At 40.6% G+C, this 13,830-nt stretch overlaps 2 protein-coding genes and 1 long non-coding RNA gene across 9 annotated transcripts in view; 2 read left to right on the top strand and 1 right to left on the bottom strand.

Moving 5' to 3' along the window:
* Positions 1 to 13,830, bottom strand: part of c18h3orf33 (c18h3orf33 homolog (H. sapiens)) — a 466,419-nt gene that overhangs the window by 146,818 nt on the left and 305,771 nt on the right. The window lies entirely within an intron of this gene.
* kcnab1a (potassium voltage-gated channel subfamily A regulatory beta subunit 1a) overlaps positions 1 to 13,830 on the top strand; it is a 122,819-nt gene that overhangs the window by 92,219 nt on the left and 16,770 nt on the right. For 6 of the 7 annotated variants that reach the window (XM_082181376.1, XM_082181372.1, XM_082181371.1 and 3 more), the window contains 5 exons: positions 5,710 to 5,747; positions 9,660 to 9,739; positions 9,822 to 9,866; positions 12,436 to 12,480; positions 12,920 to 12,963. In XM_082181376.1, coding sequence (XP_082037502.1) covers positions 5,710 to 5,747; positions 9,660 to 9,739; positions 9,822 to 9,866; positions 12,436 to 12,480; positions 12,920 to 12,963 — 252 coding nt within the window. Of the gene's footprint in view, positions 1 to 5,709; positions 5,748 to 5,771; positions 6,344 to 9,659; positions 9,740 to 9,821; positions 9,867 to 12,435; positions 12,481 to 12,919; positions 12,964 to 13,830 lie in introns of those variants that run through there. The other variant, XM_082181377.1, reaches the window with a different exon arrangement.
* Positions 6,745 to 7,052, top strand: LOC309508288. Its single transcript, XR_014209445.1, has 2 exons — positions 6,745 to 6,806; positions 6,838 to 7,052. It is a non-coding gene; the product is annotated as an uncharacterized lncRNA (long non-coding RNA).

Raw genomic sequence — 13,830 nt, 5'->3', positions numbered from 1 at the left:
TTTACAACGGAGGTCTATGGGAGTGTCGTAACTCTTTCTCTCTATGGCTCTGCACTCACCTAAAGGATTATTAGGAACACCTGTTCAATTTCTCATTAATGCAATTATCTAATCAACCAATCACATGGCAGTTGCTTCAATGCATTTAGGGGTGTGGTCCTGGTCAAGACAATCTCCTGAACTCCAAACTGAATGTCAGAATGGGAAAGAAAGGTGATTTAAGCAATTTTGAGCGTGGCATGGTTGTTGGTGCCAGACGGGCCGGTCTGAGTATTTCACAATCTTCTCAGTTACTGGGATTTTCACGCACAACCATTTCTAGGGTTTACAAAGAATGGTGTGAAAAGGGAAAAACATCCAGTATGCGGCAGTCCTGTGGGCGAAAATGCCTTGTTGATGCTAGAGGTCAGAGGAGAATGGGCCGACTGATTCAAGCTGATAGAAGAGCAACCTTGACTGAAATAACCACTCGTTACAACCAAGGTATGCAGCAAAGCATTTGTGAAGCCACAACACGCACAACCTTGAGGCGGATGGGCTACAACAGCAGAAGACCCCACCGGGTACCACTAATCTCCACTACAAATAGGAAAAAGAGGCTACAATTTGCACGAGCTCACCAAAATTGGACAGTTGAAGACTGGAAAAATGTTGCCTGGTCTGAGGAGTCTCGATTTCTGTTGAGACATTCAGATGGTAGAGTCAGAATTTGGCGTAATCAGAATGAGAACATGGATCCATCATGCCTTGTTACCACAGTGCAGGCTGGTGGTGGTGGTGTAATGGTGTGGAGGATGTTTTCTTGGCACACTTTAGGCCCCTTAGTGCCAATTGGGCATCATTTAAATGCCACAGCCTTCCTGAGCATTGTTTCTGACCATGTCCATCCCTTTATGACCACCATGTACCCATCCTCTGATGGCTACTTCCAGCAGGATAATGCACCATGTCACAAAGCTCGAATAATTTCAAATTGGTTTCTTGAACATGACAATGAGTTCACTGTACTAAAATGGCCCCCACAGTCACCAGATCTCAACCCAATAGAGCATCTTTGGGATGTGGTGGAACGGGAGCTTCGTGCCCTGGATGTGCATCCCACAAATCTCCATCAACTGCAAGATGCTATCCTATCAATATGGGCCAACATTTCTAAAGAATGCTTTCAGCACCTTGTTGAATCAATGCCACGTAGAATTAAGGCAGTTCTGAAGGCGAAAGGGGGTCAAACACAGTATTAGTATGGTGTTCCTAATAATCCTTTAGGTGAGTGTATGTTCATTTTAATGCTATTGTTATCGGCCCAATGAAAAAATGTGGCCGATATTTTAAAGCCGAAAAATAATGTATTATTTCCTTCAGCTGAGACACTTCAGATTTGCTGTCATATAGGCTACATAAAATTATAATGTGAACATTATACATGGCTTTTAATGGTAAGACGTTTTTGTAATCAGGCTCTCAAAAATCATATAAAAATTTGGATTTAGATTTATCGGCCAATATAGCGATTATTGGCTTTCGATTATAATTTTCATATCGGTGCATCCCTATATTAAATGTATAAATTAAGATTTTAGAGATTAACCCACATGATGAAAATTCTTTCAAATAGTCAATATAATACTAGTGAATGGGGCTGTTAGCCTCCAGAATTTAAAATGTAAAAAAATCATAATAAAACAAACAAACACCATAAAGTACCATAAAAGTGATCTATACGATAAGTCCATAAGTCATCTAATAGCTTTGTGTATAAGGAGTCAAGTCAGATAATGAGAGAAGTAGCAATGTCAGTTCATGAAAGATTCATTCTCCATCTTTTCAATGAATCGGTTGATCCAGTTCACAAAAGTGGTCTGAAAGATTTATTCTCAGACTGATCCAGTTCTCAAGTTCAGTGGTTCGCTGGACGGCAATATTATCAGTGAATAACGTCTTACATTTCGATCTGTTCATCACCCAAAGCTAATGCCGTCAGAATATAGCAAACAAGTCATTTGGACTACAGTCATGGTCATTTCATGCTGCTTCTTCATACTTTCTGTAATTGTGTTAAAAAGAGGAACAGTTCAAGTTATTTCCTTTTGTGTTCGATGGGTAAAGTAAGTCACATGGGTTTCACTGGAGTCCAAATGCCATACATTACTACTTTGCTTTGCCTATTGGGACATCTAGAAATAGGAAGGTGGTTGCTGATGTCAGCAGCATTTTGTAGTAGAGTGCGATTAAATATAGGACAGCTTTACTTGACCCCACTGCAACATCCCTCATTAAAACTTATGTAACCGCCTCCGAGGCGGAGATCATTTCCCAATATCCTGATGCTCCGTGAGCAATATGCCGTAAATTCAGGGTCTTCTCCACTGTACGACCACAGCAGCATTACATCTGAGTCAGACAGCAGCTGCTATTTATACGCTTTGTTGACTGAGCTTGTAAATTCTGTTCTCCTGGCCTGGATTTTCTGTGAATCTGCAGCTGTTAGAAGTAGGTAAATCTTCTGCGCTGTATTGGTTCCCACTTCTGGGGCCAAAAACAGTAGATCCATAATTCTGTTGGAGTGACACCATAATAGGCTCTATACACGATCGCTTCTGCGTTTTGTCTCAGCCCGCCCAGACATCCGGTGCTGCGTCAGAAGCAGGTTTTGCATTCGGTGGAGATAATGGTAAATTACACTCGCTGTTCACAAGAACTTCCAGCAGTTAACGTGAATGATGTTAACAATATCGTGAGGCAGTTAGCTGTCACACCTTAGAGTAGAGGCCCTTGCACACTGAAATTTTCGCACGTTAAAAAATAAATACGATCGACCTCACGTTATGTCAATCACACTCGCACACTGCCTCCGAAACTTTCGTCCGTCATAAAAAAATTCAGATCAGGTTCGATTTTCTGCGTTTTTCGCATCCGTAGCAAGCATTTTGGAGCAATTCAGAGCCACCGAATCACGAATACGAAAAAACGCATTGGGAAAATTTCGGACTCAGTGTGCAAGGACCTTAAGAAAGAGAAGGGCTTTAAATTATGTATTTCGAGCTACATCGACAACTTTGAGGGTGAGTATTCTCTCATATGGTGGTTCCTGGTGGTGGTGGCGCAATGGATAAGACACATGCCTTTGGTGTGAGAGACCCGGGTTCGAATCCACTGTGAGACACCAATGTGTCCCTGAGCAAGACACTTAACCCCTAGTTGCTCCAGAGGCGTGCGACCTCTGACATATATAGCAATTGTAAGTCGCTTTGTATAAAAGCGTCAGCTAAATGAATAAATGTAAATGTAAATGTCATATCATGCAAAATTTGACTAGCGAATTGGTTTCTAAATTCGTTGTCTCTGTTTCTGAGAATTTATTTTATGAAAGTTTTGCCGCTAGTCCACTTCGCTATAGAACGCAGTAACCCTAACCCTAAAGTAACTAACCCTAACCATAACCCTAACCTATGCGGAAGTAAAGACGCTGGCTGAGATTCTTCCGGAAATATGTCAGCAGCGTTCGTGCATAGAGTGTATTAGCCTGATCACACTTTAGGAGATATTGTGCCTTTTTCAAATGTCACACTTTTTAATACATTTGGGGTTGAGTAAATATTTCAGAGGTGAGGTGATCTAATCTAGCCTGGCTCCGCCCTCCGACGTACTTCCGCTCAATTTTCATTTTCCTTCAATACGTCGTCTGGGTTTGCGGTATATTCACGGGTTTTCTCCAGCCAAATTTTGATCTGTCCAATCAGCGAACAGTGGGAGTGGCTGAGAACGATGACGTTGAGGTCATACGTCACGACCAAACGTTAAACGATTAAACGCCAAACGTTAGCGATTGGTTATGGCGGATCCAATAGTTTTAAACTTCAACAGAGTACCCGCCTTCAAGGAAGTTAACGCTTGTCAATGGGGAGTGGACAAATAAAATGTACAAGAGTCTGGTAGGACTAGGCTAAATCTAATCTAGTGTTAAATGTAAAAGTAGATACGGTTTTGTAGTCTGTATGTAACGGAGGCCAGCTTGTAAAGAGCTGTGTGTGTAAACCTCACTCCCCTGATCTCGAGGCGCACTAGCAACTAACGCTAGAAGCTGTTGTCTTTAGCGTCCTTTTTTTAGTTATCCCACCTTATATGTCGGAAACACCATTTTGAATCCCGTTCGGAGCGGTGCGAGTAGAACCGGAGGGGTTACGGGTAGATCATAACAGGAACTGAGAAAGTTACTATGCATTAGGGTTGTAACGATACCCACGTCACGATTCGATACATATCACGATACTGAACTCACAATACGATATTATTGCGAGACTCCAAGACATTAAAATTTAGACATTTTATGTCATTTTATGTCATTTTATGTCATTTTATATAAATGTAAAAAAAAATGACTGTTAATTAAAATGCTACATTTGGTATTGAGTGTAAATGAATAGTCTTGGACTTGGTGCTGAATCCCAAAGCACAGGACAATAGAGACGCCAGAATAACAATATTCATGATTCTGAAGCTGAAAGTACAGAATTATTATAGATGAATATGCTTGATCTCGGTCACTGACTAGATATATTTAAAATAATGTAGGCCTTTTTACTGGTGACAAGACATTTAGCATTATCAGGACCCACAAATTTTCCCCCATTGCATTATTATACATTATATTCAACATTATCCTGTATATAGCAGTTTAATGTAGTACTGACACTAAAATTCAGATTTTTTTTGTTTCTAACACAGTAATTTTTATTTTGGGTGAACTATACACAATACATCTCGTCACTATTCACAATACATATCGTCACTATTCACAATACATATTGTTGAATTTTTGTATTGCGATATATCGTGACATGATATATTGTTACACCCCTACTATGCATGTGACCTTTCTCCATCCATCCATCCATTGTCCAAACCTCTCTATCTTTATTAGGGTAATTTACATTTAGCACCTGGGAAACAGAGAGGAGAAACTCTAAGTATATATACGAGCAAACACTAGCGTGTTCACTTGTGAACTCTGAAACCACGTATTTTATTTGTTAACAAAATATGTATGTTTTTCACAAGCTCTGTTGTATTGCTACAGTCTTTCATTAATAGTTGACAGTGGGCAAAGCATCACCAATATGCTTATTACATTAATATTTAGCTTTCCAGTTGTAGTCACTTTTATTTTCAAGATTTTAATTTAAGATGGAGATGTAGACATTTTTAGGGCTATGATTTTAAGCAATTATTTAATTAATCTAAATTTTTGGTGACAAGTCCTATTAGGTCATTTGTAATAATACATATTTTTAAATTAAACACAACTGTTTTAAAGATTAAAATATTGTTTATTAAATATAATATTTCTTTGAAATTGTAAGCATTTATTACATGTGAAATTTCTATTAATGTCAAAATCTCCTTTTGTTTGAGCTCAATATGGCACAACTGTGTGGTTACTTGCAGCATTATTTCGTTCACATTTGGCAACCCATAATTTGTACGAGTTCAGATGAAAATCTTAATGGTTTAAAAAGAATAGGCTGCTTATAATTATATATTCAGCAGAGCCTCGAGGAGGACGATTCTGACAATACAGAAAACACAGTTTTCTCTGGTCTCCTGGACCTTTTTGCTCTCAAAAGGATAATCAAACAGTCATTAAATGAGAATTAAGTGCTTTTCACAATTCATCCTCAACATTTTTTTTTTCTTCCTTTTCCTTCACAGGCACTTGGGTGACATTTGGAGGGCAGATTTCAGATGAAGTAAGTGAGAATTGCTCTGTTTTCTTTACTGACTCTCACCTGAAGCTATGAAAGTTCTTCCAATCAGAGCGCAGTGAAAAGAACAGCGAGAGTGACGAGAACAGCCAGCCGATGGCAAACACACACATGATGATGCGAAAGACCCTGACATTCTGTTCTAGAAGTTGTGGAAAACATACAAGCACACAGACAAGGATGTCATTGAAGGGACAGTTGCGTCAACCTAGAGGACAAGTGAGGATGATAATTTGTTTCTGAGGGCATTTAAGTTTATATAAAACATCTTTCTGCCTCAATGCAAGGGTTAAAATGTCCTCAGTCTCTGCGGTCAGACAGACCCTTCCTTTCTGTGCTGGTTGTCAAGAGATAGAGCATGAAATGTTGGAATCCGTCCAAATCATGCGCACACACACACACACACAATTTTGGCCAGCGGAATGACTCAGCGTCCCGTCAGCTGAGTGGATCTGACTGGACCTCCAGCGTGGAGTGGCAGGGCCGTTTGTTTCTCTGCCGTCGCAAGGGATTTGCTTTCTCTGAGGCATTGGGGTGTCGGAGGGCAGCGTCTGAATCAGGACTTTATGTTAGCACTTTGTGTGAGTAACAGTCTCAGAGTGTGTGGAAGTAGTAGGAGGAGGATTAAAGGAAGTGTTAAGAGGCTTCTGTTAAATAAACTAGAGCTGACGTCGTATGAAATGCGAGGCTACAGAGTGTGAAGTGGCTCTTCTCTCAGTTCCTCATGTACTAGCTTCATTTGATTACTGAAAACTGAAAACATGACATGCCACTGATAAGCCAAACATTACGTTGTTGTGGCAGGAGATTGAATAGGGGAAACGCGGCTTGAAAGTCTAGACAGCAATTCTTAACATTTAGGTAGTACTTCAACTTTTTTTTTTTATAATAATTTGCATATATTAATACATTTTATTGGTTCTCAAAGACTCACACACACACACACACTGCTGTGAACATGTAAGAGTTGCTGCTGCTGCATAAATAGACATGAATCCTGTATCAGATCTAGGCAGGAGGAGCTGGGGAGGAGCTGGGGAGGAGGTGGGGGGGGGGGGGAGGAGGAGAGGTTCAGAGGAACTGCAGGACTAGCTTACAGCAAACAATCAACCAGACTATTTAAATGTTGAGCAAGCAATCTCATTGGCTGCAGGATCAGCAGAGTCAGCCAATCAGCTTGTGCCATGTAGCAATTATGTCATTGTTTGTAGATTTCATTAAGAGCCCATCAGCCTGCGTCCTCTAGAGTTTCACAACTGACTTCGATATTACTATATTTCAGATGCATTTTTTATTTTTTCCGTATAGTTCATATACCAAAAGTATTATTTTCACAGAACTAGTTCACATAGTTTATGAAGTCATAAGTGTACAGACTTAGACCTAAGAGCTGAGAATATCACAACCCTTAAAAAACAGCAATCCGTTTACATTAGCGCTCTCAGATGTTATATTAACACGTGCACTGATGATTGAGGTGAATATCTCTCCTCTCTTCTGTGCTTCATTTAAAAATGCTTAAATTCCCTTAACCAATGCTCTGCTTTTGTCTCATTTTTATGCGGATTCATTTATGCGATTTAGGCCTGAGGGAGAGCGTGAGAGACTCAAATAAGCTCATACTTATGCGCATATATTCACACAAACTCAATCACCTTCAAACACACTCTCACCCTGCAGATCCACTGCACAACCAAACACACTGATCGAAACGTTATTGATGACTGAGTGAACGAGGCCGACATGCTCTGCGCTGTGAGACTTCCCCAAAACACCCCAGAACTTTCTAAATCATCTACTACAGGATTTCTTTAATTGTTTCAATCTAAACACAGTCACACCTGAACGACTCAGAACGACTCAGAACGACTCTGACCGACTCTGAACGACTCTGAACGACTCTGAACGACTCTGAATGACTCTGAACGACTCTGACCGGCTCTGAACGACTCTGAACGACTCAGAACGACTCAGAACGACTCTGAACGACTCAGAACGACTCTGAACGACTCAGAACGACTCTCAACGACTCTGACCGGCTCAGACCGACTCAGACCGACTCTCTGAACGACTCAGAACGACTCTGAACGACTCTGAACAACTCTGAACAACTCAGACCGACTCAGACCGACTCTCTGAACGACTCAGAACGACTCAGAACGACTCAGAACGACTCTGAACGACTCAGAACGACTCTGAACGACTCAGAACGACTCTCAACGACTCTGACCGGCTCAGACCGACTCAGACCGACTCTCTGAACGACTCAGAACGACTCTGAACGACTCTGAACAACTCTGAACAACTCAGACCGACTCAGACCGACTCTCTGAACGACTCAGAACGACTCTGAACAACTCTGAACGACTCTGAACGACTCAGACCGACTCAGACCGACTCAGACCGACTCTGACCGACTCTGACCGGCTCTGACCGGCTCAGACCGACTCTGAACAACTCTGAACGACTCTGAATGACTCTGAACGACTCTGACCGGCTCACGGCTTAAATGTCCAAGTGACACCAAAGTTTTGAAGAGGCCGATCTCTGTTTAATATTCTTATATGTGGAATGAGCCTGGTCCTGATTTAATGTGCAATAGCACTAAACATTCTCTGTTCATATGTGAATATGGACTGGGAAACAGTAATAGTACTTTTTTATAAAGTATGATGATCCTTTTGCAAGGGAAAATAAAAATATTTCCAAAAAACAAAACATTTTCCATGTACAAATACCCATTTAAACTGTGAGAAAAATAGTATGTTACAGTAAATTTTATATATAATTCTGTCTATATTTAATGAAAGACATTTCTATTCAGTTTTATAAATATATATATACAAATATAAGTTTTTAAAAAGGTGTTTTATTGCATTAAACTCTTTTTTTACATTTTATTTATACTACACTTTTTAAAACAAAAGAATTTAAAGTAGAATACAAAAATACATTAAATATAGTATTTTAATAATTATGTAATGTTTTGTTATATACGGTATATATATATAGTTTTTTATTTGTCTTCAACTTTCCATGGAACCTCTAGCATCAGCACTGCTTCACTGATGTAGGAGATCTGAGATTTCGAGAAATGTGGAGTGAAAATAAATGGCAATAAAAGTATTATACACTCACTGTGACGGCTCAGAAGAGCATGACCCCTCTATCTCTAATTATGTGTGTGTGTGTGTGTGTGTGTGTGTGTGTGTGTGTGTGTGTGTGTGTGTGTGTGTGTGTGTGTCTCTGTCTACGTGTGTGTCTCTGTCTCTGTGTGTGTCTCTGTCTCTGTCTCTCTGTACGTGTGTGTGTGTCTGTCTACGTGTGTGTCTCTGTCTCTGTGTACGTGTGTGTGTGTGTGTCTCTGTCTCTCTGTGTGTGTGTGTGTGTGTGTGTGTGTGTGTGTGTGTCTCTGTCTCTGTCTCTGTGTACGTGGGTGTGTGTGTGTCTCTGTCTCTGTGTACGTGTGTGTGTCTGTCTCTGTCTCTCTGTACGTGTGTGTGTGTCTCTGTCTCTGTGTACGTGGGTGTGTGTGTGTGTGTGTGTGTGTGTGTCTGTCTCTGTGTACGTGTGTGTGTGTGTGTGTGTGTGTGTGTGTGTGTGTGTGTGTGTGTGTCTCTCTGTACGTGTGTGTGTGTCTCTGTCTCTGTGTGTGTGTGTGTGTCTCTCTGTCTCTGTCTATGTGTTCGGTGTGTGTGTCTCTGTCTCTGTGTGTGTGTGTGTGTGTGTGTGTGTGTGTGTGTGTGTGTGTCTCTTGTGTACGTGTGTGTGTGTGTCTCTGTCTCTCTGTGTACGTGTGTGTGTCTCTTGTGTACGTGTGTGTGTGTGTCTCTGTCTCTGTCTATGTGTTCGGTGTGTGTGTCTCTGTCTCTGTGTGTGTGTGTGTGTGTCTTCTAGGTGGCGGAGCAGCTGATGACTATAGCGTATGAGAGTGGGGTGAACCTCTTTGACACCGCAGAAGTGTACGCTGCTGGAAAGTTAGTATGACTCAGCATCAACAAGATTACCCATAATTCACTTTACTCCATGAGTCATTATTAACATCTCTGTCTTTTACAGAGCTGAAGTCATCCTGGGAAACATCATCAGAAAGAAGGGCTGGAGGTACGGGTGATATATGTCAGGCACATCTGTATAGCTGTAATACACGAGAAAGCAGGGACAAACGAGAAAGTGGAACTGGAGCTTTGTAGTTGTTGGTTACGTCTCATTACTCACACACACTTATGATGGGGACTTTGATCTCTAGGATTCTGCTCAGTTTCACTTAATCGTTGCCAGCAGACGAGAGCATCTAGGTGAGGGTTGTGTTTGAAATCTACTGATTTGTCACTTTAACTGAGATTCATCATTCGCTGCAAGATTCCACATTAGCTGTGTATTGGGGGACAGTTGTAACTGATGAAAAGATAAAAATACAGGGTATATGTGCACACTGCTTACTGCATGTGTACTGCGAATACACACTAAACACTGCCTGAGAACTGTGTGCAGTTTGTTCACTATGATTTGAGGGGGTGTGCAACTTGTATTTACAATAATTTCAATAGTTTGGGGTCAGTAAGATTTTTTAAAAGAATTTTATACTTTCAGAAAGGACGTTAAATTGATCAAAAGTGACAGAAAACATTATTTTTTACATTATTACAAAACATTTCTATTTCAAATAAATGCTGTTCAATTTACTTTTCAAAGAATACAACTTTTTTTTTTACTGTATTTTGATAAATAAATGCAGCCTTTGTGAGTATAAGAGACTTCTTTCAAAAACATTTAAAAAAATCGTACTGACCCCGGACTTTTGAACTGTAGTGTTCATGAAAAGTTAACGGGTGGCATCCAGTTACCATCTCAGAAATAAAAAAAGTTATTTTGGGTTTTTAATACAGTTTTGCATTACAGTGTCTTACTATTTGACAGATTATAATGTTCTTCCCAAGATTACCTTGGACTGTCTCTCTCTCTCTCTCTCTGATACATATCTCATCAGACTGATCTGTAGTGTTCAGATTCACTCTGTCCCACAACTAATTTAATCTGGCCCCTTTTATATAAATTCATCAACACATCTGGACTGATCTTGTCTGTAAATTAAAGTTACATTAAAGATGAATTAACCCCTGGGATCCACAGTTTTAATGAACCGAGCAGAGACTGTATGCTGTTGAGTTGCCCTCTCTTCTGTCTTTCAATACTTTACTTTCCTACTCAATCTTTCATTTCTTTCAGTTAATTATTTCTCTCTTTCTCTTTCTCCTTCTCTCTCCCATATTCTAATTCCTGCCCCATTCCCCACTTTCCTCATAACCCAGTTTCCTCCCTTTTCTTTCATTCCTTTTCCTTTTTTCTCACTCCTTCCACAGAGATGATGGTGTGAAGTTCACATGTTTGTTTGCTACACAGTGACAATTGGGTGTGAAAAGCGAAGTCATTTAAGTCACTTATAATACGATATATGTGTTAAATTTCACAGCCTCAACTTTCTTCTTTAAACTGTATCTTAATTATTTTGTAAGGCCACGATTAAGAGGGAAGCTCTCAGTTGTGAATGTAGGAAACAGCGCGAGTTCACACCAGTGAAATCTCATTTACACCATTAACAACCCAGAGTAGAGCGAGTCTCTGAGAGACCGGCAGATTACTGCCAATACAGCAACAGGTGAAGGTTACACACGTATCACGCGCACACACACACACACACACACACACACACACACACACACACACACACACACACACACACACACACACACACACACACGTACACACGTACACACGTACACACCCACACACGTACACACGTACACACCCACACACACACGTACACGCACACACGTACACGCACACACACACTCTCACTCCCGCAAACAGATCTAGATGATAATGCAGTTACGGCATGGCTTCATCCAGCAATCGTGAATCTTTGCCACATTTGCATAATAAATGTCTTATATACACTGCCGTTGAAATGTTTGGGGTCTGTAAGATTGTTTAATATTTTTGTCTCTTTTGACTGCGTTTATTTTATCAATAATACAGTAAAATTGCTTCCATTTAAAATAATTGTTTTCTATTCGAATATATATTAAAATGTAATTTATTCCTGTGATCAAAGCATCATTACTCCAGTCTTCAGTGTCACATGATCCTTCAGAAATCATCCTAATATGCTGGTTGTCAGGAAACATTTATCATTGTTATCAATAGCTACATTATTACCCAAATAATCAGATTGAAAATGTTTTTAGGAATGTCATCAAGACAAAAACGAAAAATTATTAAATACTCACAGTAGTTCTGGTGATTTTATCAAGGAAGGGCTCTACGCGTGCACAATGAACTGTTAGAGAGCTACATATGGCAATTTATCTGTTCATTAAAACACTTTATTCACCTGTTGAGTTATAAAAACACCATCTCTGCGTCGCTTTTACAACATTTCAAATCCCTCAGTTCTCGCCATCTCTGAAAAGCCAAGCTAATGTTGGTTCTTGTTTTATTACGAGCTCTGTCTCGTTCTCTTTTCTCCAGCAGACTCTTCTCTGTTCTGAGTTTTTGTTTGTTTACTGATGGTTTTATTGATTTATCGTTTTCCCTTGAGTGAAAGTTATTTTGGAACATTTATGTGCATATTTAACTCACTTTTCCCTCTCTCCTTCCTCCTTTTCCTAAGGCGATCCAGTCTGGTTATTACCACAAAGCTCTACTGGGGTGGAAAGTGAGTAAACTGTCTTTGTGCTTGTACAGTATGTCACTTCCTATCATGAGAACTTTTATTTCATAACTCGCGCTGTTGCACATTCTAAAGGGCAGCGCACTTAACGCCGACATCCGTAGATTCCCACATTTCATAAATGCAATTATAGTCGTCAGTTCGGGGCGAGTGCTGACCCAGTGTTTTCTCAGTGAGAAAGTGAGCAGAAGTGCAGCTGCGGACCTCGATAAGACTGAAGAAAAGGCCTGTCCCATTTCCCCACAAATCCTCTCTCATGAATAATAATTAGCATTTAAAAAATGCCAGAGTTTTATTTGAAGTTGAAAAGTGAGCATTTGCAAAAGTCCCAGTTTGGAAGAAGAAAAAGAAGGCATGTCTCATATGTTAGACTGAACTAAACTTGGCTTTTATGATGTACGTCCGTCTCCTTTCTTCGCCACAGAGCCGAGACTGAACGAGGCCTTTCTAGGAAACACATTATTGAAGGTGAAGTACACTTTCTCTTTCTTAAATCCTCTCACTGTGTGATCACAGCTTGTGTGTGTGTGTGTGTGTTTGGCTCCTCGCGGGGCATTGATTGAGTGGTTTTAGTGTTCGTGTCGCTCTGGAAGGCAGAACTAACCGAGAGCAGGACTAAAGAGGACAGAGCCAGACACACATGAGAGTGACTTGCCAAACGGCATCCGTCACTGAACACACTTTGCACAGAATCAAGCCGAGAACGAATGTCTAATCGTCCGTGCATCTGACTTTTCCTTGACTGAATTTCATCTGACACAAACAGGCACCTTGAATTTTAGCTGCATTTCAGCATGTTTAATCAGTTTAGTTTGTGGGTGAGCTATTCTTTTAATATTACAGTATTAACCACTGCCCTGAAAGACGAGTTATGTTGTAATTCACACAGCAGATCTCAGCAGGTTCAGAGTTACCTTTGGTGTGAAAGTGCAGGAAATAATACACACCTTGGCCTAGATATTCAGGGTTACATGGTGGATGAATGATTGGTTGTGTGTGTTGTTCTGCACAGGCTCTTATTTTTCTTCCATGCCAGCAAGTTTGAGGCCAGACACCTTTTTTATAAACACAGAGCTCAGGATACACACTCCTGAAACACACCTGCAGCTCCCTGCGTCTGGAGCTTGTCTGTGGAGTTGTGAACACTCCAGCCGTATATTAGATTTACATCATTGCATTTGGTTCAGTCATTGGTCTGGTAAGGCTGCAAAACGCACGCACGCACGCGCACACACACGCACGCACGCACGCACGCACGCACGCACACACATACACACACGCACGCACGCACGCACGCACACACACACACACACACACACACACACACACGCACGC

This window comes from Leuciscus leuciscus (assembly GCF_965113295.1).
Source record: "Leuciscus leuciscus genome assembly, chromosome: 10".
Taxonomy (NCBI): domain Eukaryota; kingdom Metazoa; phylum Chordata; class Actinopteri; order Cypriniformes; family Leuciscidae; genus Leuciscus; species Leuciscus leuciscus.
This window is presented reverse-complemented; position numbering and strand designations above follow the sequence as displayed.